This window comes from Sminthopsis crassicaudata, chromosome 4 (genome assembly GCF_048593235.1).
Source record: "Sminthopsis crassicaudata isolate SCR6 chromosome 4, ASM4859323v1, whole genome shotgun sequence".
NCBI lineage: Eukaryota > Metazoa > Chordata > Mammalia > Dasyuromorphia > Dasyuridae > Sminthopsis > Sminthopsis crassicaudata.
The window spans coordinates 28,501,697-28,524,108 of NC_133620.1; the positions used below are offsets into that span (position 1 = coordinate 28,501,697).

At 58.1% G+C, this 22,412-nt stretch overlaps 1 protein-coding gene across 1 annotated transcript in view; it reads right to left on the bottom strand.

The window, feature by feature from the left end:
- Positions 1-22,412, bottom strand: part of MAST2 (microtubule associated serine/threonine kinase 2) — a 132,186-nt gene that overhangs the window by 37,405 nt on the left and 72,369 nt on the right. Inside the window, 1 exon segment of the mRNA XM_074266065.1 lies at positions 16,285-16,473. Coding sequence (XP_074122166.1) covers positions 16,285-16,473 — 189 coding nt within the window.

A 22,412-nucleotide genomic window follows, 5' to 3' on the forward strand; every position in this document is an offset into this window, starting at 1 on the left:
TTCCCCGCTGCCGCCTGTCTCAAATATAAAACTAGGGGGGGCAGGACTTGACGGGCAAGGTCCCCTTTGGCTCAAGTTGTGACCCCCACTAACCTGCAACCTCCCAGTTTCAGCATGATTCCTCTTCGTCCTTCTCGGCTCGGGATTAAATCTGCCCTCGGAGGCAGAACAGAGAAAGAAAAGGACGAGGGGGGAGGTCAGAGCCCCCTCTATCTGCCCCCCACCTCTGCTTAGCTCCAAGTAGGGCCCACGGGTGCAGCTGGCGTTCCCAGAGCTCCGATGGTCTCACGAACTGGCGTGTGAGCCGAGTCTTCAAGGAGGAGAGACTGAGCCAGGGAGGATAACCAGGTCAAAGGGGCAGCGGCAGAGAGACTGACAGAGAAGGCCGGGGGACCGGATCCTGGAGTGCGAGTGGGAGACCACTCAATTATGCTGAGACCGAGTCACAGAGAGCTCTAAAAACTAAACCAAAGAGCTTACGGGGCGGCTACGGCCGGGTCCGTTAGGAGATCTGGGAACAAGGCAGGAGAAAGGCAATGAGAGCCTGAGCTGAGCGAGGAGCAGGTGGGAGACAGACCGAAAGCAGGGATGGGATCCGGCGAGCGACCGGATGGGTGGCCCGAGGGAAAGGGAAGGGTCCGGGCCACGCCAACGTCCCAAACTGGGGAGGCTGGGGCCACGGCACCTCTGACATCAAAAGGGAAGTGTGCAATGGGGAGGGGAGACAATGAACTCGTGTTTAGACAGGTCGAGTTTAAGGTGTCTCCAGGGCACCCAGATTAAATGCCCAAGAAGTAACTAGTGAGGCAGGATGAAAGCCAGGGGCCCCAGGGTCTGCCCAGAGGGAAGATGGGGAGGGAGCCCTAGGAGCCGGGAGCACCTAGAGTTACGAGTCACGATCGGAGGAGGACCAGAGCCACACAGAGCACCAGGAGACATTCATGTCACGAAAACCAAAATCTAAGAAGATTTAATTCAGAACCTCTTGGACTTGCCCAATTTAATAATTTCCTAAGTACAAGAGGGGGCTCCTCTTCCTTGGAACACTTGGAGCACGGGCATGTTAGTCATACAATAAGGGACTCTTTTTCCTGGGTGGGGCAGACAAGCAGCCCCTCTCCCAACTTTCCAAAACTGCGGTTTTCTGATTCTGCGACAGGGGAGTGTCTCGTCCCGGGACATTCAGGCTCGCCACACAGGGAAGCACGGAACAATGGCAATACCCAGCATCGACAAGGACACGTTCAGGGGGCCCGCACAAGCTGGCCGACGTCACAAGCACAAACCCCTCATTGTGGAGAACGCGACCAACAAACCAAAGCGGAATCACGACTCCCGCAGGTCCGGCTGCTGCCCCCAATTACCCAGACACAACAGCGACCCACTGACATGGTGGTGACACCCCGAGCCGACGTCACAGGTAACAGCCGAGAGCTGAATGTCACACCAGAGTGCCCAGGCGAGGTGCTTGTCCTGCCCCAGACCATCTGTCGTTCTCCTGCCCTGGAGGCTCATAGAACCCCTCAGCTGAGATAGAGGAAAAAGGGAGGGGGATGAAGGAAATGAGCCAGGAAGAGGAGAAAGGGGGAGTGTGGCTAGTCTCTGGAGGGAACCCCAGAGCTAGGTGTGTGAGCAGAAATGGTACCCAGGGGCTGGAAGCTCAGTGGGCCAGCCTTGGAAGTTCTTAAGTTCTCCTGGTCAGCCCACCTGACGTTTCCACAAGCTCAGCAGGAATCCAGGGGTAGGGCTTGTGGTAAGGACCCGCCTCTGGGGCTGGGAAGGGGGAAAGCGCGGAGATGTTGGCTGAGGTCTTGGTACATCTTCCTGGCCCTCCTGCCCATGCTGAACAGCCTCCCTTCTGCTCCAAAGTCCTTCCAGGCCAGCCTCCCATTCCCCAGAGCCCACCTCTGCTCCTCTCCAGGGCTCCTGGCTGGCAATAGTCCAAGGACCACAGCTTCATAGATTGAGAATGAGAACAGACCCTCCAAGGAGGAAAGGGAGACCCTGGGAGAAGCTCACTGATGGGTGCCAGAGGGGGGCTCTGCGCCCGGGTTTTTACCAGAAGGCTCCTCCGCTGGGGTACGTCACTTCCTGGGCCCTTGGGGCCGTCTCCTGCCCTGGCTGCATCCCACAGCTGGAACGCTGACCCTGGAAGGCTCCACTCCCGAGGCCTCCAGGAGGCTTTCTTCCCCGGGCGCTGATTCATTTTTCCTTCTGTACTGCCGGGGGATGACCCGGCCGGGCCTAACCAACCTGGGGAGGGATGCGGCCCATTCTATCCAAAGAACACGAGGGCTCCCCCATCATCTGTAAGCGAGGGCCTCCTGCCCCCCACATGGTGCCGGGCACCTAGCAGAAGCTCGGGACGACTGTCTGACACCCCTGCGGCTACGCCTTAGCCCGTCCCCATGGGAGAGCCGGCCCACTCGTCCAGGGTCATTCTTCTGCCCACACACCTGAAACCAGGGCTGCCCTCGGCTCCCAGACATGCGGAGGGGCCCCAAGCTGCAGCTGAGCAGAGGCGGCCCCTGGTCCTGAGCCGATGGAGAAGCAGGATTCCTGGCTCGGGCTACCGCTTTACTGAGGAACAGAAAGAAGGGCAGGGCCTGCAGAGAGGCCCCTCGGGAGGGTGGCCCAGCCAGCAGAGAGGCCCCTTGTCCCTGACACCCCCCCCCCCCCCCCGGGCGTACGAGCGGAAGCCGCTGTGCCACGCTGTCTGGAGGGCCTGGCTCCTTCCTACCTTTTGGAGCGCCGGAGTCTGCTGGCGGGCGGCAGGGAGAAGTTGGACAGCACCGTCCACGAGTCAGACATGGCAGGGCAAGGGAAGCAGCCCAGCAATGGCCGGGGAGGAGCTGGAGCCAGAGCGATTCCCAGGGCCCAGGGCTGTTCCGTCAACATCTGCCCGCGCTGCGGCCCAAGGTTTGGGCAGATGGGGCCCCCGAGGCCCGCGCTCAGCGGCTGTGGGGCAGAACCTGCAGGAGCTACCGGGGCTCCAGCCCATTCTGCCGGCCTGCCCTCCCGGCTCTAACAGAGCCCCTCCCCACACTGGGCAGGGGTGGGGCCGGACCGGGGATGAGACAGAGGGACCTCCCCCCCCAACCCCCCAGGGGCCATTCCCCAGCCTTAGCACTCAGGATTCACAGCCCGCCCCACCCCCAACACATTAGCATGCTCAGATCAGCTAATCATCTCCCAGCACAAGATCGATGGAGACAAGGAGGACTGGGGCTGGTGGAGGGGGTGGGGAAGAATCTCCTCACCCCCCCTCAGGAAGAAAGTCCCTTGGGAGTCTTTCTTCCTCCCAATCCCTATGATCTGCCCCCCCCCCCCAGCCTTGGCCCTTCCCTGCCCAGCTAGAAGCCCAATCTCCCCCCAGCGGTGTCCTCTCTACTCCAACACTGCCTGGGGGCCTCGGCCCTTGCCCTCAGGAAGTTACCGCCGACTAGAACAAAACCCTCAGAAAACTACACGGGCGAACCGACAATCAGTGAAAAAAGAGACCGAGGCCAGACTTCATGGTCAGCACCCTGCCAGTCAACTGACCACGAGCTTGCTCTGCTCTATGTAAACTGGGAAGGACGGGACCCAGAATCCCCGAGGCTCAAGCCCACAGACCAGAGAGGGAAGGCCCCAGGCGGGACGGCCGAGGTACCCTGCCCCCCCCAGCGCGGAGGCGTGGCCTGGGGAAGAGGGTCTGAATGCCAGAGGACTTTCTGTTTGGTCTGGGGGGGCCAGGGAGCCCCGGGATCCCCCGAGCAGAGATGGCGCCCCATTCTTCAGAAAAGTCAGCCCTGGGCTGGGCCCGCGGAGGGAGCCGAGGAGGCCCCAGAAGGCCATTTCAGGGGGGCAGCTGAGAGGAGCCAGCAGCCGTAGCCAGAGGGAAGCGCAGGGACGGGGGCAGCTGGTCCGGTGCTGCCCGGGGAAAGAAGCACTTGGCAAACAGGAAAGGGCAGTTCTGCTTTGGCCGGGACGAGCCCGCCTTGTCTCTGGTTACATCCGGCTCAAGATGTCCAGCGGGCAGTCGGCGCTACAGAGGAGCATCGTGGGAGCCGGGAGCTCACCAGGCACAATAGGGGAGGGAGAGAAGGCCAGGGCAGAGGCTGAGGGGTATCCAGGTGAGGGGGCTGGGGAGGGAAGAGGAAAGCCGGGAGAGCATCCATCCAGAGCGTCAGGGCCTCCAGAGCTGAGAGAGCATTTTCAGGGGGAGCCTCTGCACTTGGGGGCAGGAAGCGGGGCTGTCTGTCTAACCAGGGACAAGACAGCGGACAAGAGTGAGCCAGGAGGATGAGAGGCTGGGGGGGGGCTCAGAGGAGCCCCGAGAGGTGAGAAGGGAGACAGTGACTATAGGAAGGGCTGCCTTCCTGCAGGGAGGGCCCAGTGAGAGGAGGCCCCTCGCGGCACACGGGCGGCCCATGCTTTCCTACACCTCTGTTCAACAGTAAGAAAAGGAGAGATGGAGGCGGGTGGGGAAAGTCATCTGAGACCCCGCTGGCAACGGCCCCAAGCGCACGGCCGGGCAGTCCCTGAAAGAGGCTTTAGGGCCCAGACTTCCCATCAGGAGGAGACATGACTGTGGAGGGGCCAAAAGCGGACAGTTCTCAGAATGGATTCCACCTGCCAAGGCACGTTTGGTCACTCAGCCCTCGTAATGAAGGGAAGGGGAATCGGCCTTGACTGAGTGCCTCCTACGCGCCAGGCTCTATAGCGAGATTATCTCCGCTGCTCCCGGCCACAATCCTGGGAGGGGCTGTCATCATCCCCATTTTACAGTTGAGGAAACTGAGGCAAACAGAAGTGAAGGAACTTGTCCAGGGTCCCGGAGCTGGGCCGTGCCCGAGGTCCAGCACTCTCTCCACTGGACTACCGAGCTGCCTTTCAGACAAACCTTAGAAGTAACTAAGCCAAGGGGTAAAGGAGGGAAGAGCAGCTGTCTCTGAAGGAGGTGGATGGCCGGAGACCAGCAGTTGGTAGCAGAGATGTCCAGAAAGGCAGGGGCCGGGCCTGGAGCTGCCCGCCGCCCCTGGCACCTCTGCCAACCGCAGCCAGCCCATCCTCCACCCCACTGCCAAAGTGAAGCCTGGGCCAGGTCACCCCCAGCCCGTGGCTCCCGATCAGAGCGCCTAAGACTCCTCCCTCCCTCCTCATTCTGGCGCTTTGGCACGGTTGAATATTTCTAATACATCTCAGGGGAAGTGTCCTTCGCCTGCTGTCTCCTCCGTTAGCCGGGAGCCCCTAAAGGCCGGGCGTGTTCTTTGCTTCCTCTGTATTGCCAGGCCTTCGTGGAGGCCTTAATAAATGCAGACTTCGGAACCTTTCCCAGCCTGACCAACCACGGGGAAAGGCCAGAAGGTCTGCCCCGTCGGCGTCCTCAGGCTGCAAGCCCGTCTCCTTCTGGCTCAGCTTGTCTGGGCCCCCACCGGAATTCCAGCCCTGCTCCCCACTGCACAGAACGAGAAGCTGGGGCCGGAGGCGAGAAGCGGCTGGGATGGGAGTACCCTGGCCTTTGGAAGCCCCAAGGGTTCTCCTCCCCTCCCCCCAAACCAATGGCCCTTCCCCAATCACCATCACTTTTATGGCCACATTTCCAGGCCCAGCTAAGTATTCCCAACATCTGTCAAAGACAGATTTGCTTATAGAAGACAAACAGATGTGCCCTTGACCCCTTCCCTCCCTCTAACCATCTGGCCCTCTCTGGCTTCCTGTCCTCCCAGAGAGTAGGAATGGCTGATTGACAGAAAAAGCAAAGTGCTCTCGAGGAGCCCAAGGCCTGATGGAGGAAAGCTGAGAGGAAGCTTCAGCTGCAAGTGAGCTGGAAAACCTCAGAGGTTCTGGGGCAGAGCAGATGGATATGCGTCTTCTCCCAAACCGCTGCTCCCATTAATACACCCGTATCGGTTTATGATGCTGGGTCATGGGACTCAGGGAATGAAACCGTGCTTGTTGCCAGGCCTCCTCTTTCCAAGGGTCACCTGCCTGGGTGGCAGCTGGGGGCCGGGCTCGAAGTGGGGCCAGGAGTCTTGTGTGAAATTGTGGGCGCTTGTGGCAAGGAAGGAAAAATGCATGGCAACGGCTTTGGCAGAAAGAGGGAGGCTGGGAGCAGGGGAGAATAAATGAATTTAGTTCTGGGCACAGTTTGGGACACAGAATGTCCCAAAAGCAACGTGGCACAGGCTAAAACATGGCAGAGACAGATTGGCAGAGAGAAGCCCCGGGGAGCCGAGGAGGTCACCAGGTAAGAAAATGAGAAGGACACAATCTTGGGGAGTGCCCCCGATTGGGGCGGGGGGGGGACACTGATGTGAGTGACCAATCAACAGAGAATCAGCTGGCCCCCAAACAAGAAGGTCCAGGAGAGAGGCTCAGCAGGACCTTGCTGTTCCGGGGAGTGGGATCAGGGGCCTTCTGTGGACAAGATTAGGTCCTGGTCCTCCCAGCTCCAAGTCTCAACTCTGACCTCTGCCAATGTCTTCCTGTTCTCCTGTTTCACTGGCACTGAAACTGCGCCAGGGGATCAGTCGGGAAAGGTCAGCCCTTTCATCTGACCACTTACGCAGTAACCTGAGAGGGATGAGGGCGGCCAGGCCCCCCCCACTGCGTGGGCAGGATGTCACTGGAAAAAGGGCATCCGTGGCTCATGGAGCGCGGCACACGTACGTCCTCTCATGTGTCACCAGCACAGCTCGGAAGAGCCGAGGAGCTCGTGCCTTTGTGCTGTCCATGTACGCATCCAGCCGGAGACGGTGGCAGGGCTCACTGGCCCAGAGAGATGCGAGGCCAAACTCTGCCCACTCACCATACACCAGGCTTGAGGCATTTCTCCTGGTCCTGCCCAGGCCCCCAGAGAATGCCCATGGCACCAGGAGCGCTCAGGGCCCCCGGAGAACAGCCCTCAGGCCTCGCTTCCATTTCCAGGTCTCCCAGCCCTGCCTCTCTTGTCTCCATGACTGCCCACAGACAGAAGCTGGGCTCCTCAGCCTCTCTGAGCCTGTAGCTGGTCCCCCTCGGGCCCAGACCTCCTGAGAGCCAGCCCCGGGTAGCGGGCTCCTCTGGGGAGAGGCCGAAGGAGCAGCCCTGGCACAGGCACTAGGAGCCAGATGTGTGGCTCAGATCTGTCAATTCCCTTCAAATTGCTCCTCCAGGAAGTCTTCCCTGATCGCCCCTCACTCCCAGCCCAGCTGCTGAGGCCTCCCAGTTTCTATCTTGCCTACACCTACTTCCACAATTGTGGAAGGGCTGATCCTCCATTGAACTTGCTGAGGTCCCACAAAAGCAGGGGCTGGGGGAGGACTGGGTCAGAGCCAGTGTGAGGAGCAAGGAAGGACCGAAGCCAAGAGGAAGGGGAGACGTTCTGTGGGGGATGCTGCCCCAGCAGGGGAGGAGGGGAGGGAGAGAAAGCCATGCTGAAGGAGGGCAGCCAGCGTGGGACGGCCCATCCTCACCTTTTCGTCCGGTGCCCACTCAGTGCTGGGCATGCACCGGGCTAAGTGATTTACCAGCAGACTCTCCTAGATCCTCACAGCCCCTGGGGGCCGGGGCAGCCCTTTGTCCGCCATTCCACTCCTCGACGCTGGGCAGCTCCCCCCATCTCGAGACCTTTGGACAAGGTAGCACCGAAGAGCAGCGGCGCGCTTGAGGTCAGGATTAGAGGGGCTCAGCGGGCACTACTTCCCAAACACTCTCAGTCCGTCCTCCTCCTGCCAGGCCGGGCCCCTCCCCAGAGTCTGTTCGGTAAGGAGTGGCTGTCCACTCCATTGCCTGTCCCGGTCTGGACACTCCTCCCAGGGGGCTCTGCTGCTCCCTGGGCCTGACCCAGCCGGAGCGCAATCCTGCGTTTATAGCAAAAAGGTGAGAAACAGATCACGTAGAGAGGGAACAGATTTCCAACCATTTGACATTTTGATATCATTTTCCTAACTGAAAGTCTATTTATCCTCCTGGGTATTGATTAATGTCAGGCCTGCACTAAAACTCAAAACTACTTTCCGCGCCTTAGCGTCCTGTGAGGATCTTCAGTAATTCTTCGTCCCCAGGGACTCCCTCCTTTATCTGGACGGCGCACGGACCACCCTCCTCGAGAGCAAGCGCTCCCTCTTTATCCCTTGATGGATCACTAATAATCGGAGGATTTTCAGACAAAGTTCTCTTTACCGCTGCGTTTTTCAAAGCTTCCTTTATGATCTTGGCAACTTTGGCACAGCGTGAGGCGCTGGGGAACTAAAGTAAAAAAGAGGAACATGCCCTTCCTTCAAGGAGCTGACATTTTATTGCAGGGGAGGGAGGAGGGACAGGGCATTCCCCCAAGTGGGGGCGAGTAATCAGGAAGGGCCTCCTGTAGGAGATGGGGACCAAACCTGGGGAAGTCGGGGATTCCCAGAGCCAGGGGAGGAGTCAGAACATGCCAGAAACGGGAGGACCAGCAGCACTAACAAGCATCTCTGAGGAATCCCGACTGGGTTGGGAGGGAGGTGAGAGCTTGGGAAGGAGAGAAGGGAGCGTGTTCACAAGGCCACCCAGAGGCAGACCGGGGAGCCGAAGAGGGCTCGGCTCTGGCGGCCTGGGAAGGTGAGCTCTAGGTTAGACGCCTGGAGTTCGAGATGCCTCCGGGGCAGCCGGTTTGTCAGTGATGGTGATACGGTTCTGAAAAGTCAGGAGGAAGATGGGGGACAAGACCTAGAGATCGGCAGCAGGTCATTAAATTCATGGGGACTGATGACGTCATCGAGGAAGGAGAGAGGGACAAGGGGCCAGAGCCTCGGAGACACACCCACGGTTAGTAGGTACAGCCCAAAAAGATGCCCAGACGAGGCCAGAAGAGGAGGATCAAGAAAGAGCAGGGGCTCCAACTCAGACGGGAGACAGTGTCCAAGAGGGGAACGGGCTGACTTACGGAGCAGGACCGTCTATAGCCACCCGAAAAAGTGCCCATAATCCCTACTAACCGAAGAAATGCAAGTTCAGTTCCGAGGTACCGCCTCACCCTCTCAGGCTGGCTGAGACGACAGGAAGAAGTTATAGAAGTCAGAGGGGACGTGGGAACCCTGGGACGCTGGCGTTGTGAAAGGGCCCGCCACGCTGGGGAGCAGTTTGGAGCTATCAAATCTGGGCACACCCTTGGATCCAGCTGGCTCTCAACCCTCAACAAGCCACTTCCCCCAGTCTGCCGTCAGTGTGCAGATGCCCAAGTATACAGGCGGAGAAAGCCTCAACCAGGTGTGCAGAGGGCCAACAGCAGGAGTGACACACCTGAGCGGCTGCTCTAACTCCAAGAGGACAGTCCGGGCCATCAGGAGGCACGGCCGAGGCCGGGGTCTGGCGCGGTAACCTGACTCCACCCTCCCACTGAGAAGCCCCCGTCGCAGCGGGATGAAGGGGTCTCCCATCCCCCGTGGCCACGGGACCCCCCCCCCCCCACGACATGTCGAAGGGTGGTCAGAGAGCCCCCGGGTCTCCCGGGACAGAGCAGCAGCCCTCCCCTTCCCTCCAGGCAGTTCTCAGCGGCCTCCCGGCCTCCCTTCTCATGGCTCCCAGAGAGGGCCGACGAGTACTAGCCAAAGACGCAAGCATAAAGTTCTACAATTGCTTTACGCCCATCAGAAAGACCCCCGGAGGCTGGAGCTAGAGCAGAGCAGGCTGTAGATGAGGACCCTGACAACCAGGATCAGGGAAGAACCAGAGGCAAAATTCAAACCCTGTCTCCTCCACCCACCGGGCCACGCAGCAGCAGCCCACTCCCTCCCCCACCGGACAGAAAGTCCTTCAAAGCCTCCGGCACTGTCCCAGGTTCCTCGGCTCCTACACAGAGCTCTGCACAGCCCAGTCTCCAGCCGTTTGCCGGGACGGATGAGGGCCCGGGGCAGAGGGGCTCTCTCTAACCTGCTCCTTGACCACAGATTCAGAGCCTCGGAGGCGACGCTCTTGTGGAGCACGGGTGAGTAGCAATGGCTGGCTAAGCAGGGAGGGTCTTGCCTCAAGGCCAAGTCCGTCACTCCACGCCACCTCCTTGGCACATTTAATTGGACACAACTACTTTCATGACCTCGCGGGACTCTACAGACCATATCCTGAAAGCTGGGGAGCAATGGGGTCACCGAGGGCCAGCCCCTCACTTTCCAGACGAGGAAACTGAAGTGCAGCCAAGGGGAAGACTTGCCCAGAGTCACCTAATGGAAGGCTCCTCCATGATCTCAGTCACTGGGGGGCTGCTAGACTAGTGACATTAAGACCCCAGATCTCCTGTAGCCACACCATCCCTCCCCCATCTCGTGTTTGTGGCACTGACTTTTTTAGCCCTAAAATAAGATGTAACATTTATTTCTATTCAATTTCACCGAATTAGACTCCTAGCTGTGGAAGCTGTCAGGCTCCAGACGAGCAGCCACTGATACGACTGTCATCCCAAAGAGGGGGGGCTACCTCCCATATTTGCCCCTGCAGCTCTACCCGTGCAACCTAGAAGCGTGACCCCACCCTTACAGACGAGCATCAGTATCCTGGCAACGGCTCACGATGCCCGCAAAAGGGAAAGCTCCTCTCTGCCCAAGTGCTTAGGGAGGGGCCGAGGCTCATGTTGCCAGCCCTCCCTCGGGCTCCCGAGGCTGCCCTTGAGTCTGAGAATGGCAGAGGGGGATGTCCTGGTCCTCACGACCCGCCACAAGCCTCAGAGAGGCCGCAGGGTCCTCCCCCCCCCATCTTCAGCTTTAGGTCCTCCTGAGGAGCTGCTGACTGCTGCTGGACCGGGGCTGGCATTCCAGTGTCACAGTAAAAGAAAGTTTCTGGGCCCGGGAGATGGAGGGCAAACAGGAGGCCCGCCTGAAGGCTGCCCGGGCACCAGGTGACATTAAAAAGTCCCAAGGAGGTAGAGAAATCGCTCACCCTTCAGGAAAACTGGAGGGGAATGGGAAGGGGTAAGGGAGGATAAAAGAGAGGGCGTACTGAAGGAGGGGAGTGGTCAGTAGTAAAACTCTTTCAAGTAAAAGGAGCGAGAATAAATGGAGGAAATACAATTAGCAACAACAAATATTTAAATAAAAAAAAACACTTTTGAAGAATTTTCTTATTTCTCAGCCATATCCCAAATGAGAAATGATCAAAAGATATGCTCTATGCCCAAAGGAGGTAATTCATGCATATTCTTTGACCTAACAGCTCCACTAGCGGGCCCGAATACCAAAAGATTTGGGGGGGGGGGAAAAACAAGAAAAAATGAGCTACATGTACACAAAATATTCTTCTCCGTCTTCTCCGGGGAAAAAACCCTGGGAATTGAGGGGATGCCCATCGGTTGGGGCCCGGCTCCTTCAATGTGGGGTGTGTTTGTGATAGAATATTGTCATTCTCTGGGAAATGATGAGCAGGATGCTCTCAGCAAACAGCCAACCTGGCAAGTCCTTCCTGAACAAAGTGAATATACTGTGATGAGAGTAATGGCATGGGCCGAGCGGCTGTTGTCAGGAGAACGATCACCCACGGCACTCGGAAGGACTTGTGATGAAAAATCCCATCCATGCCCAGAGAAGGAACTGACTGTGTCTGAATACAGATGGAAGCAGACTCTCTTTCTTTTTAACTTGATTTTTCTTGAGGGTTTTAATTTTCATCAGGATGGGAGATCCAGGTTTTCTTTCATAACCTGACTTACGTAAATGTTTGGCTAACTTCCCATGAGGCTTCTTAATTGTGGATGGGAAAAACTCAAAAATATTTTTTTAAAAATGTAAGAAAAAAAAAGCTATTTTTAATGTAGCTGGAGAAAACTTTTAAGTAAATAAATGATAAATGAATGAATGCCCCAAGGAAGTTCTCCATCACACTGGCACCGCTTTTCCCCCACCCCACTCATTTCCTCTCTACCCAGTTTATAGCTTCTCTGTACACGTTTCCTTGTTCTCTGTTCCTCTCATTAGGCTGTAGGCACCGTGAGGACAGCAGGGGCTGTCTTTCACATCCTTCGGTATTCCCAGCACAGTGCCAGGCACATAGTAGGTGCTTAATAAATGTTGCTGACTGATTTCTGAGGAAGGATTGGCCTAGAGACACGGACAAAATTTCCTAAGATGAGAAAGCAAGAAGAAAATAAAATCGATTTTAGCAGAGACTCAAGAACCCGGGCTGAGGAGCAGGCAACAGGTAGAAGCAAAGCCCGCATGTCTCCCGGGCAGCTGTGCCCAGCACTGCAGCCACTGTGAAGCCCCCACACCACGCCAAGGCACACACGACCGAAAGCGGAGCGAGGCTGCTGCCGACGTGACTGATCTAGAACTGGCGCGATGCTTTGGAATGAGAACTCATGGGAGGCGCACGTGGGGACATCGCGGTTTTTCAGATGAGGAAACGGCCTCAGGGTCCCACGATCGCCGGCGCTGTCTGTGTCTGAAGAACACTGATGGCCTCTAAGGGGGCTGCCCAGAGGACAGGCGCTAGGCCCTGGGCTCAGTCTCTGTGGAGGATCTGTGGGAGGGTGTGAGAGATTCTGCTCCCTCAAACCCATGGAAGCATCCCCCAAAGCAGCTCCTTCTAGAAACTGGATCTCCCACTTTGCTACCAGAGAGTGACATTATGAAAAGATCTTTTTAAAGTATCAGGATAAGGAGCGAGCACTTGGAGTGGTCATACTGGACACCCCCCAGGGCAGTACAACCCCCTTGTTTCCCAGAATTGGAAACCCAAAGGTACAGAAGGGTTTCAGGACCCGAGACCCCCAGAGTCCACCTGCCCCTCTGGCTGAGGAGCCGGATTTCACGCAACACTCACTGGCTGGGAGACCTCCATGGGCCCCGGTCTCTTCAAACAGAAGGGTTAGGCTCAGTGGGCTCTGAGGTCCTTTCCAAAAGGGACCAGAACACACCGAGACGGGGGGCAAAGCCAAGGTTGGCTCTCTCGTTCCTGAGCAGCTGTGCCCACCAGAAGCAGGCACCTCCTGTCCTCCCAAGGGCTGCCCATTCCAGAGTTTGCTGGTTTGCCCACGTGCCGGTCCTCCAGGACCTGAAGCTTCAGGCTTTGTGCTCCCTCAGGCCCCTGCCCAGAACTCCCTGCTGGCCCGGGAAGGCCGGGTGCAGACAGGCCAGTGGATTCTGGACCCTTTACAGCCCGCAGAGATGGACGGCTTCCTTTGCAGAAACTTTTATTCCATTTATTTTATCCTTCATAAGCCTTCCTACCCTCCCCAGAACCACACCTCAGCACGGCCCCAGCCACCACCACCAAGGCCTAGGAAGGCACCGGGGCCACCCCAAGAGCCCTTCTCTGTAGCCGCCGCCCTGCCGCAGACCACCTCCTTCCAGAAGTGACCCTCTGGGGACGCCTCCCCCCAGTCCAAGCCATCCTCCATGCGGTTCTAGGGTTCTAATCCCGACTGCTGCCCCGGAACTGGAAAGGCGCCGGGACTGCTCATTTGTACTTCCTGCCTCCCCCTGTCCTCCAGGACCCAGGCTCCCTCCTCAGGAGCCTCTGCTCTTGCTCCTCATCTTGGCCTCCTCCAGAGCTGGGCTCAGCCGGGGGTCTTTCCTCATTCTCTTCTCCTTCCCCTATCACTCCCTCCTGGCCACGTTTGCCCAGATCTAATTATTTAGTCTCGGCTTCTTCCTGTCTACATGAGCTTTCTGCACCAGAGGGAAGCCTCCCTGACAGGACATCTCTCCAGAGCCTTGTGCTGGGAAAGGCTCTGACTGCCAGTGACCAGGAGCAAGTTGGGGAGGAGCAGCACTGTGAGCCACACAGAAGAGCCGTTCCTAAGCACGCTGGGAGTGCCAACTGGGCCCAGAGGGCACAACAGGGCCTGGGACTGGGGGACGAACCGTAGAGTAAAAGGGAAGGCCAAAAGGGGGAGAATCAAGAGGAGTCAGGTTCAAGGTGGGCCAGGGCCAAGGGGAACAGGATGGGGAAGAAAACCTAAGCAGGATTTTTTTTCTTTTTTTGAGACAATTGGGGTTAAGTGACTTGCCCAGGATCACATAACCAGGAAGTGTTAAGTGTGTGAGGCCAAATTTGAACTCGGGCCCTCCTGACTTCAGGGCTGGCGCTCTCTCCACTGCGCCCCCTCGCTGCCCCATAGGAGGAGGCTTGCCCTGGGCCATGCCAGGATCGAGGTCTGGCGCAATAAGGGTCTTTCTCACTCACAGGGCCAGAGACAGGCAGGATGTGGACCCAGTGCTGGGACCCTGACACCAGGTAGCCTCCCATCCCCATGACCCAGGGAAAGAGAAAGTGGTCATCTGGGGCTCTCCGAAGCGACACTGACCTCATCCATTGCCCGATCACAACTACGCAAGGCAGGGACAGAAATCTCCATTTGTGGTGGGGGAAACTGAGGCTCCTCGTTGAAGATCCCTGCCCTCACGTATACTGGCAGCCTCCCCGAGTCCCATCTAAGCAGTGCTTGTGAAGGCTTCTGGGCGGGGAGCTGTACATTTTAGACAGAACTGAGACCAGCAGGATCGTGGTCAAGATGCTGACCACGGGGGGTGACCACTTGGAGAAGATGTGGGCATACTAAGGAGACGCAAGGTGACACGGAGATGAGAGTCTGTTTCCCAAAAAACCTTCAAAAAGCAGAGCTTCCGTTCCTGCCTCTCCCTGGGGTCTCCACCGGCCAAGCCCCCAATTCTACACTGGAGACGTACGAGTCTCCCCAGCCCCCTGCCTTCCCCAAGCCACCCTTGTTCCCACACCACCTTCTGCCCCACCTGGTTTCTTGCCTTCACAATCTTCCCCTCCCAGTGCCCATCATTGTCTTTCCCATGAGTGCCCTGGGTGTGCCCGCCCCTGTTTCATCATTTCAGACATTAGTGACCATTCACCGTCCGATGGGTGGGGAACCCTTTTTTCTGCCAAGGGCCATTTGGACGTCTAAAACACCATCCACGGACTGCAAAATGACCCACTTACAGGACTCAAGCAGTGGGAGGGGTCCTGCCTACTGCTCAGCTTGTCTCGGCAAATGATTTCACAGGCCTTATAGGGCCTTGGGGCCGGACGCCCCCCACCCCGGCCTTCGCGTCCCCTAGCCTCATGCACACATCAGCCCCAGGCTTGGAACGTGACAGCTCCCCTGCGGACGGCCACTTCGAAGGCTCTTCTGCAAGCCTCCAAACATGGACAGAAGGTGAAGAAGGGAGGAACAGAACGTTTGTCTCCTCCCTTCCCACCCATCTGTCCTCATCCGGCCCTTTTGGTCCTCCTTCTCCTCTTCCTCCTCCTCATTCTCCTTCTCCCAACCTTTATTTGGTGGGTGGTCTCCCACCTGACTGCAAGCTCCTTGAGGGGTCAGACTGTCATCGTTATGGAGACTCCCTCAAGTCGCCATCTCCAGTGACATCTCACACTCAACATGTCCAGCTCTCTGCCCCCCCCTTTATGTCTGCAAAGGGCACTGCCAGATGCCAGTCTTGTGGGTGTTTGTCCTTCACTTTCAAAGAGAACCAATGACATCACGGGATGATGTCTTGACTTGCTAATTAACTGGATTTAAGCGGGTCAGAGCCGACAAAGTCGTCAGCCTCGCGCTCTCTTCCAGAGTCATCAAAATCCCCGGCTGGACAAAAGTCAGGGCAGCTGGCGGCGGCCCAGGAGGCAGTGGGTGACCTTGGCATCTTCGACGACCAGGATCTAAGGCTCCCCTTCAGCCTCTTCAGACGCCTTCATGGCCACTGGAACAGACTGTTCTCATCCGCCCAGTCCGCTGGGAGAGGTCTTCACAGGTCACCAATGGGTCTGAGGCCCGGGGCTGCCCCGGGCCTGGTTTAGATGGTCTTATCGAGTATGGCCACCCTTACTCCCCCCTACCTAACCACTCACTGCTTCTCCCACTCGCCAAGCCAGGTCCCCATCGCCCCTGCCTCCAGCGCATCCCCCCCATGGCTGCCAGAGGAGTCTTCCAAGGTGGAAAGAGTGGACAGAGAACAAAGCCTCGAGGGAGGAAGCCCTGAGTTCAGACACCAGCTGTGTGACCCTGGGAAAATCATTCTGTCCCTTTTGACATCAGTTTATCTGTAAATGGGAATAATAATTATACCTACCTCCCACGGCTATTGTGAGAATCAAATGAGAGAATACTACAAAGTGCCAAACAAAATGTTATTATCATACCATAAACTCCTATAACAGAAGTTCTTACTATACCAGCCCTTATCTCACAGGGTCACAAGCCCCTCGAGGACATGGGGCAGAGAGAGCATTCCCCTTGCCCCTGCCCCCGCCCCAACCCCAGCCTCTGGCCTGGTCAGGAGCGGACTCTGGGGGAGTCAGGGAAGCTGCCCGACCATCCTGAGCGGTGGCTCATGTCCTTACCTCCACAGGAACGGGTGGCAGCTTCCAGGGCCACTGTGGACAGGCAGGTTCAGGAAAAAGACCGGAGGAGCTGTGGCAAAGGCCCCGTCAGCACTGAGAGGAAGCTGGGGGTGGCACAGGGCCGGGGCCGACGCTGAAGAGGGTAAGTGCGGATGGACGTCACTGTTTCCTCGACCAAGAGAAGAGATTCTGCATCCCAGCAGAAAAGGCAAGGTCAGTGACAGGCTCTGGACAATCAGGGCCCATTTAGAGCCAGACCCTTATGAAAAAGGCCCAGAAAACCAGGGGCCAAAACCCCTCCCCAAGCAGAGGCCTGTGGGAAGCCAGGAGCCTCAGAGGAGCACCATTCTACTAGAGGGTGAGGAACCCTGCACTGGCCCTTATTGGGAGGCCTGGAGTTGGAGTGACCCCTAAACAATGATTGTGGCCTGGCCGCCTGCCCTGGGCCAGGCCGCCTGGGCAGGATGTGGGGCCAGAAGGACCGTTCTGTCCAGAAGAGCACCCCGAGGGGCAGATCCCTCTGTGACCCCGGCCCCGGGGGCCTGACAAGCACCACGGATGGGGAGGGGGGCCGCAGGGGTCAGATGGCCTCCAAGTTGGCCATTGGCACGGAAAGAGAAGAGCAAACACAGCCAGGGGCTGACTGGCTGATTCTCCGGGGCCAGGTCCAAATATCGAGCCCTCAGTCGGCTAAAGTTCAACTCGATCTTTCAAAGCAAACAGGAGTCTTAGTGACTTCAGCCGCCTTCCCACTCATCAGCTGCCTCCTTTTCTCTCCTCGGCCCATCATGGACTCAAGGGCCAGACAGGGAGTTTCCAGGGCTCCAGAGGCCTCATTAACAGCCTCAGCCTTCACCCCCTCGAGCCACCAGGAATGTCTCCACCATGAGCTGGACTTCTTTCCTGGGGAAGAGGGGGAGGGACACTCCCACCTCATTCAGAGGAAATCCCAAATATAGACTGTGATTTGAACACTAGATTTATTTGGGGTTAAACGTCAGTGTCAGCAGGGATCCCCTTGCCACCGGTTTCCCCCAGAGCACCCCCATGATGGCTGGAGAAAGGCCCGCCCACAGAACTGGAGCCACCAGCCCCACTAGAGTGAGGGGAGGTCGGCTGCAGGCATGAGAGAAGGTTCCCCGAGGGCCTCGTTTCCAGTGCCTTTTCCCAGGGCCTCAATCCTTCCACTGGCTGCTTCTCGATCCCTTCTCTCCCGCTGTCATCTGTCCCCAGACACTTCACACGGCCAGAGGCGGTGCGTCCCAACGGAGCAGGGCCAGGGAGTGACTGTCCGAGTGGAATTACACCCCACGCTGGGCACTGGCCAAGACCTCAGAGAATCATTAACTCCCCCAGTGAAGCTGGTGAGTGGGGCCAGGGACCAAAGGCAGCCCTCCTGAGCTGCCCCTGCTTCCATTTTATCAGGCCCTCTCGGGCTTGTGCTCCGCAGGACCCAGAAGGACGGAGGCACGTCTATGCCCCCCGAGCATTCTGCACAGGAGCAGCCTGGGAGCCAGAGTCCCTCGTTTCCCTGAATCTAGAATCCCTGCAAGCTCCGGGGACATCTTGTCAGAAAGGTCACTAGAGCTCCCTGCCCAGTAATCTCTGCTTAGAGAATCCCCCAGCTTAGGCGCAGTGACCCACATAGAGCCTGCCTTCTAGTCTCCTCAAGCCAAGCTGCCAATCCGGGGGTCGCTCCGCTGCCTTCCAAACCAGCTTCCTGCTTCTCTCTTTCCCGGCTACAGGCAGAGAGGAACCAGCCTGACTCCCCTCAGCCCAGCTGGGGCCAGAAGAGGAGGGAGGAAGGACACCCAATCTCAAGGCTGGGGGGAACGGCCCCGGGCCCCGAGTGCCCACTCTCCAAGGTCTCCAGCTAGGACGGGGCAGCCTCCTCGCCTACCAGCCCCAGGAGGGTGATGTTTGCTGGCCCTGCCGCCCCGGAAAGCCCCAGCCCGCCGCCAGCCCACCCTCCTTACTGGATCCGAAGAGACGGGGCTCCCAGCCTCTCTCGCCTGCGTTTCATGCTGCCGCCGCTGTGGCTACCACCTGAGCACCTCCAGCCCAGTTATAGCAAGCTCAGAGCAGGGATTAGGGCGTGGGGCACAAGCCGGCCAAGGCTCGCCGTGAGCTCCGGGCTCAATCTCAGGGACTGCACCGGGCTGGCCCTCCTGGCCTCCTGTGCCCTGCAGCTCTAAGAGTCACTGCCCTGGAGTTTCCCAAAAAATGGAAAGGCGGCCCCGCTGTCCCAGTCTGGACGAGGGGCCCCGACCTGCCGGCGGGGTCCTCCTGACATCACTGCCTCCGGCCGGCGGCGGAGGCGACAGCCAAGGGCCAGGGTCTGTCTGGAAACGTGTCCCCAGCTATGTGCCACCCGCCACCGTCCACACGTCAGGCGGGCTCCCGTGGGGGAGGGAAAGGGGGAGGAGGCCTGGCACAGCCTGCACATACCAACAGGCAGACTCACTCTGGGACAGAAATACAGTTATCACTCACAGAAACCCAAGAGCCGTAAGCAGACCACAGAGCAGCTGCTGCAGGCAGGGGCTGGGGGCACAGGGGACCGAGCACACTCATCAGGCCATTTTTGGAAATCAAAGTGCCTGAGAATGTGCGGCCTCCCCCAGCAGGGTCCCGCTGGGCCCCAGCTCCTGTTGGAGGCAGAGGAGAGGGGCAGGGGCTGCCCCTCAGCTTCTCGAATCATGGATAATGGAGCCAGTTAGCCCCCAGGGGACCCAGGGCAACCCTTCCCCGGGGCCAGAGAACCCTCAGTTCTGGTCCATTCACACTTAGTGCATCTGGGTGCAAGAGAAAACTCATGATTTAAAAACTGCTCAGTATAAATATGACTTCCATTTTACATATAAGGAAGCTGAGGCTCCAAAGCAAGTACCCTGCTCCCCAGCCACACAGCTCGGAGTGAGGCGCCCTGTCTCCATCACCCCTCCCTGCCTGGTACTATGCAGGGCACACAGAAAGGTCACTGGGAACCCTTGGTCTTCCCTGGGTAAACAGCTAACGAGCAGGAAAGGATCAAGAGGCCAGCCCGCAACCTCAGGCCCCAGGCTGTCCGTGTCCTGGGCATGGAGAAGACAGCAAGACCACGGACAGGTCCCCACTTCTGGAATACCTGCCCATGCCCACAGGCTCAGTGCCAACAGACATCCTCTAGCAATAAATGTAACAAACGCCATCAGCCAAAGTTTCTTGTTCAGGGTCTGAATTTCAGTTTCCTGAAAACTGGCTGTCAAAGGGTTAATAAGTGCCCCTCCCCCCACCCAAAAATAACCCTGGCTTGTGGCCTTGAGCGAAGACCACAATGATCCCTCGATCACCGCCCCCGGCTCACATTACAGCCCCCTTGGCTCTCTCCCTGCCACATGACCCCAGCAGGGTCACCGGCACCTTTAAATATATACCCTCAGAGAGGAGAGTGGAAGGGAGAGTCGGGCCCTCACTGCCATCCTCCAGCCCGGCACCAAGCTCACCCACGGGCACACAATACCGGCCAGAGCCAGGGGGGTCTTTCCGTGCCGACCAGACAACCGCACATTATAACGGGTAGCCCAGAGGGCTCCTGGTGCCCTTGAGAGGAGGAATCCTGAGGCACCCACTGGCCAGAGAGCCTCTCCTGAGCCCAGGCCGGGCACCAGACACGGGCGGGGCAGCGCTGTGAGAGCAGGGCCGGCCCATGTAGCTCCAGTCAGATCCCACCGAGTTGTTAGGCGGGTAAGAGCAGGACCACTGAGGCTCCTCCAGGGACACAGAGAGGGGGCCCCGAGCCGGGGCAGGGGCTGCCTCCTACAGATCCCTCTCAGAGGCCAGTGCTTCCTCACTCCTAAACTGACTTTGTGTAATCAAACTTTTGGCTTCCTCACTCACAGACAGATTCTCCCCCAACTCCCAAGCACCCACCACCTAGGCTCCCCGAGGTTCCCCAGCACAGGGCCCAGAGCAGAGGCTCATGGAGGAGCACGTCACTGGCTCTGCTCCTTGCTCCCTGGGTGACCACCTCCAGGGGTCAGCACACTGAAAATCCACAATACCAATCCCTTTACAAGCCCAGACATAACTTGTGGACCCAAAGCTGAGCCCCGGGTTTACGTGGCTGGCACAGTCCTGGCAGCCTCTCATCTGAGACGTCGGAGCTTGGGCAGACCCGCCCCTCAACTAGTTTTTTCCCAGGGCAGACCAGCATGTGGCTTACGAGGTCCTGACAAACGAGGCGAAGGCGTTCTCGGCTCCCATGCAAGCACGTGGGCACGGAACAGGACGGGCTTTACAAATTTTCACAGCGGCACAAAAGCACATTCTCATGACTTTTCCAGCACTCACAAAGCACTCTGAACATGGAAGGGACCTGTCAAATTCAGCTGAGCCACAGGTTTGGGTCAGGAACCAGAAACAGAACCACAGAATTGCCCAGAGCTCCCGAGTTAGATCAGCCCCATTAGGGGGCCCTGCCATCTCTCCCTTCCTCTTTCTGACTGTCCGAACTCTGAGGTCTTTTCATGTCTCTTTCTTTGCACCGTCTCCTCCCAGCCCGGGACAGTCCCTCACACAAGCCAGTGTGTTTCTGGGCTCCGGCCACACCCCCTCCATCTCCTTCATCTGGTCTCCATGTGACCCAGAGCGCACACTCGTCCCCTCCTGGTGGTTCTCCAGCACGCAGACTGAACACAATGTACCGCTGAGACCGGCCAGGGGAGGGGCTCGCCAGGTCTGAGACGGAGGCGGCATAGGCCATAAGGCGCCCCAACGTGTCTGCAAAGTGAAGCCGACACCCTCACGCCGGCACTCAGAGCTCTCCAAAGCCAGGCCCTCCCAGTCTTCCTTCCCTTGACATGCAGCGTGTCCCGGCCCAGCCGGTCTCTTTGGCTCACCCCCTTGTCTCTTAACCTCCTCGCATCTGAGCCTCGGCCTGTGAGCCCCCTCTAAGGCCCCGGGATGCTCTGCCCTCTTGGATCACGGTCCTTCATGCCCATCCATTCGTCTCCAAGGAACTGGAAGTTCCCTGACAACAGGCGCTGGGTCACTTACCTCGGAAGGCTGATGAACAGCCCAGGGGTTGGGTGTCTAAAGCGTTGACCATAATGCTTCACTGGGTCCCCCGGGACCCTCACAAGCACCTCAGGGGTCAGAGTTTAACCTTGGGTCCTGCAGACCCTAAACCCAGTAGTCTCACCCCCCCAAAGTTGGGTCCTGCTCTACTGCCATGGAACAGCCTGCAAAGGAAGCTTCTCCGAGGAGATGGGGGTGTCACCATGAGCCCTGGCCGCTCTGAGCCTGCCAAGCCGGGTCTGCGGCCAGACTCCCGAGGACCAGGTTCTGCTCTCCGTCACACAGGGAGGCGAGGGGACACGAGCATGACAAGCTGGGAAGCCAGCACTGCTGCTCTGGGGACACTTCTCAAAGAAGGCCGGGACACCGGGGAGGTGAGGGCACACTGGGCGAGGTCACTGGTGTCTCTCTCTCTCTCTCTCTCTCTCTCTCTCTCTCTCTCTCTCTCTCTCTCTCCTCCAGACCCCTCACTGGCCAGAGAGAGAAAACTATCCCACTGGCTGGCTGAGACCAAGGTAAAAAAAAAAATCACAACCAAAGCAAGGATTTAACACGGACAAACCTGGATCTGAAACAATCAGCTTCACCAAAGTAGGACGGCGAAGGCGAAGGTAGACAGCAGCTGTTCTGAAAAAGATCTAGAGGGCTTAGTGGACAAGTGGCACTGAGTCGTGTCGACACCCCAGAGGGTTGAGGCACATGGGCAAGAAACCAGGGAGGTTAAGCTTCCGCCTCCCCCTGGAGTCCCCCGGGAATCACATTTTAGGAGACGACCACGCTGGAGAGCGCCCGGGATTTGGAGAACGCAGCGGAGGCTGCCGAGCCTCTAAGAAAGAAGACTTAAGCGGAACCTGAGGGCTGACGGAGAGAAGCAAGCTTTGCTCTGTGGGGTCTGGTTGCCGGGGAAAGGGCCTGAGAACGCCACAGAACAAATTTGCTCAGACTTATCCAAAAATGAGAAAGCTGCCGTGCAAGGGAGTGAGCTCACTGTCGATGGAGGGGTTCCAGTGCAAACCAAAGGATTCTGAGGGTGCGCCCCTCGCCTCCTCAATGGCACTGTTCTGAGACCT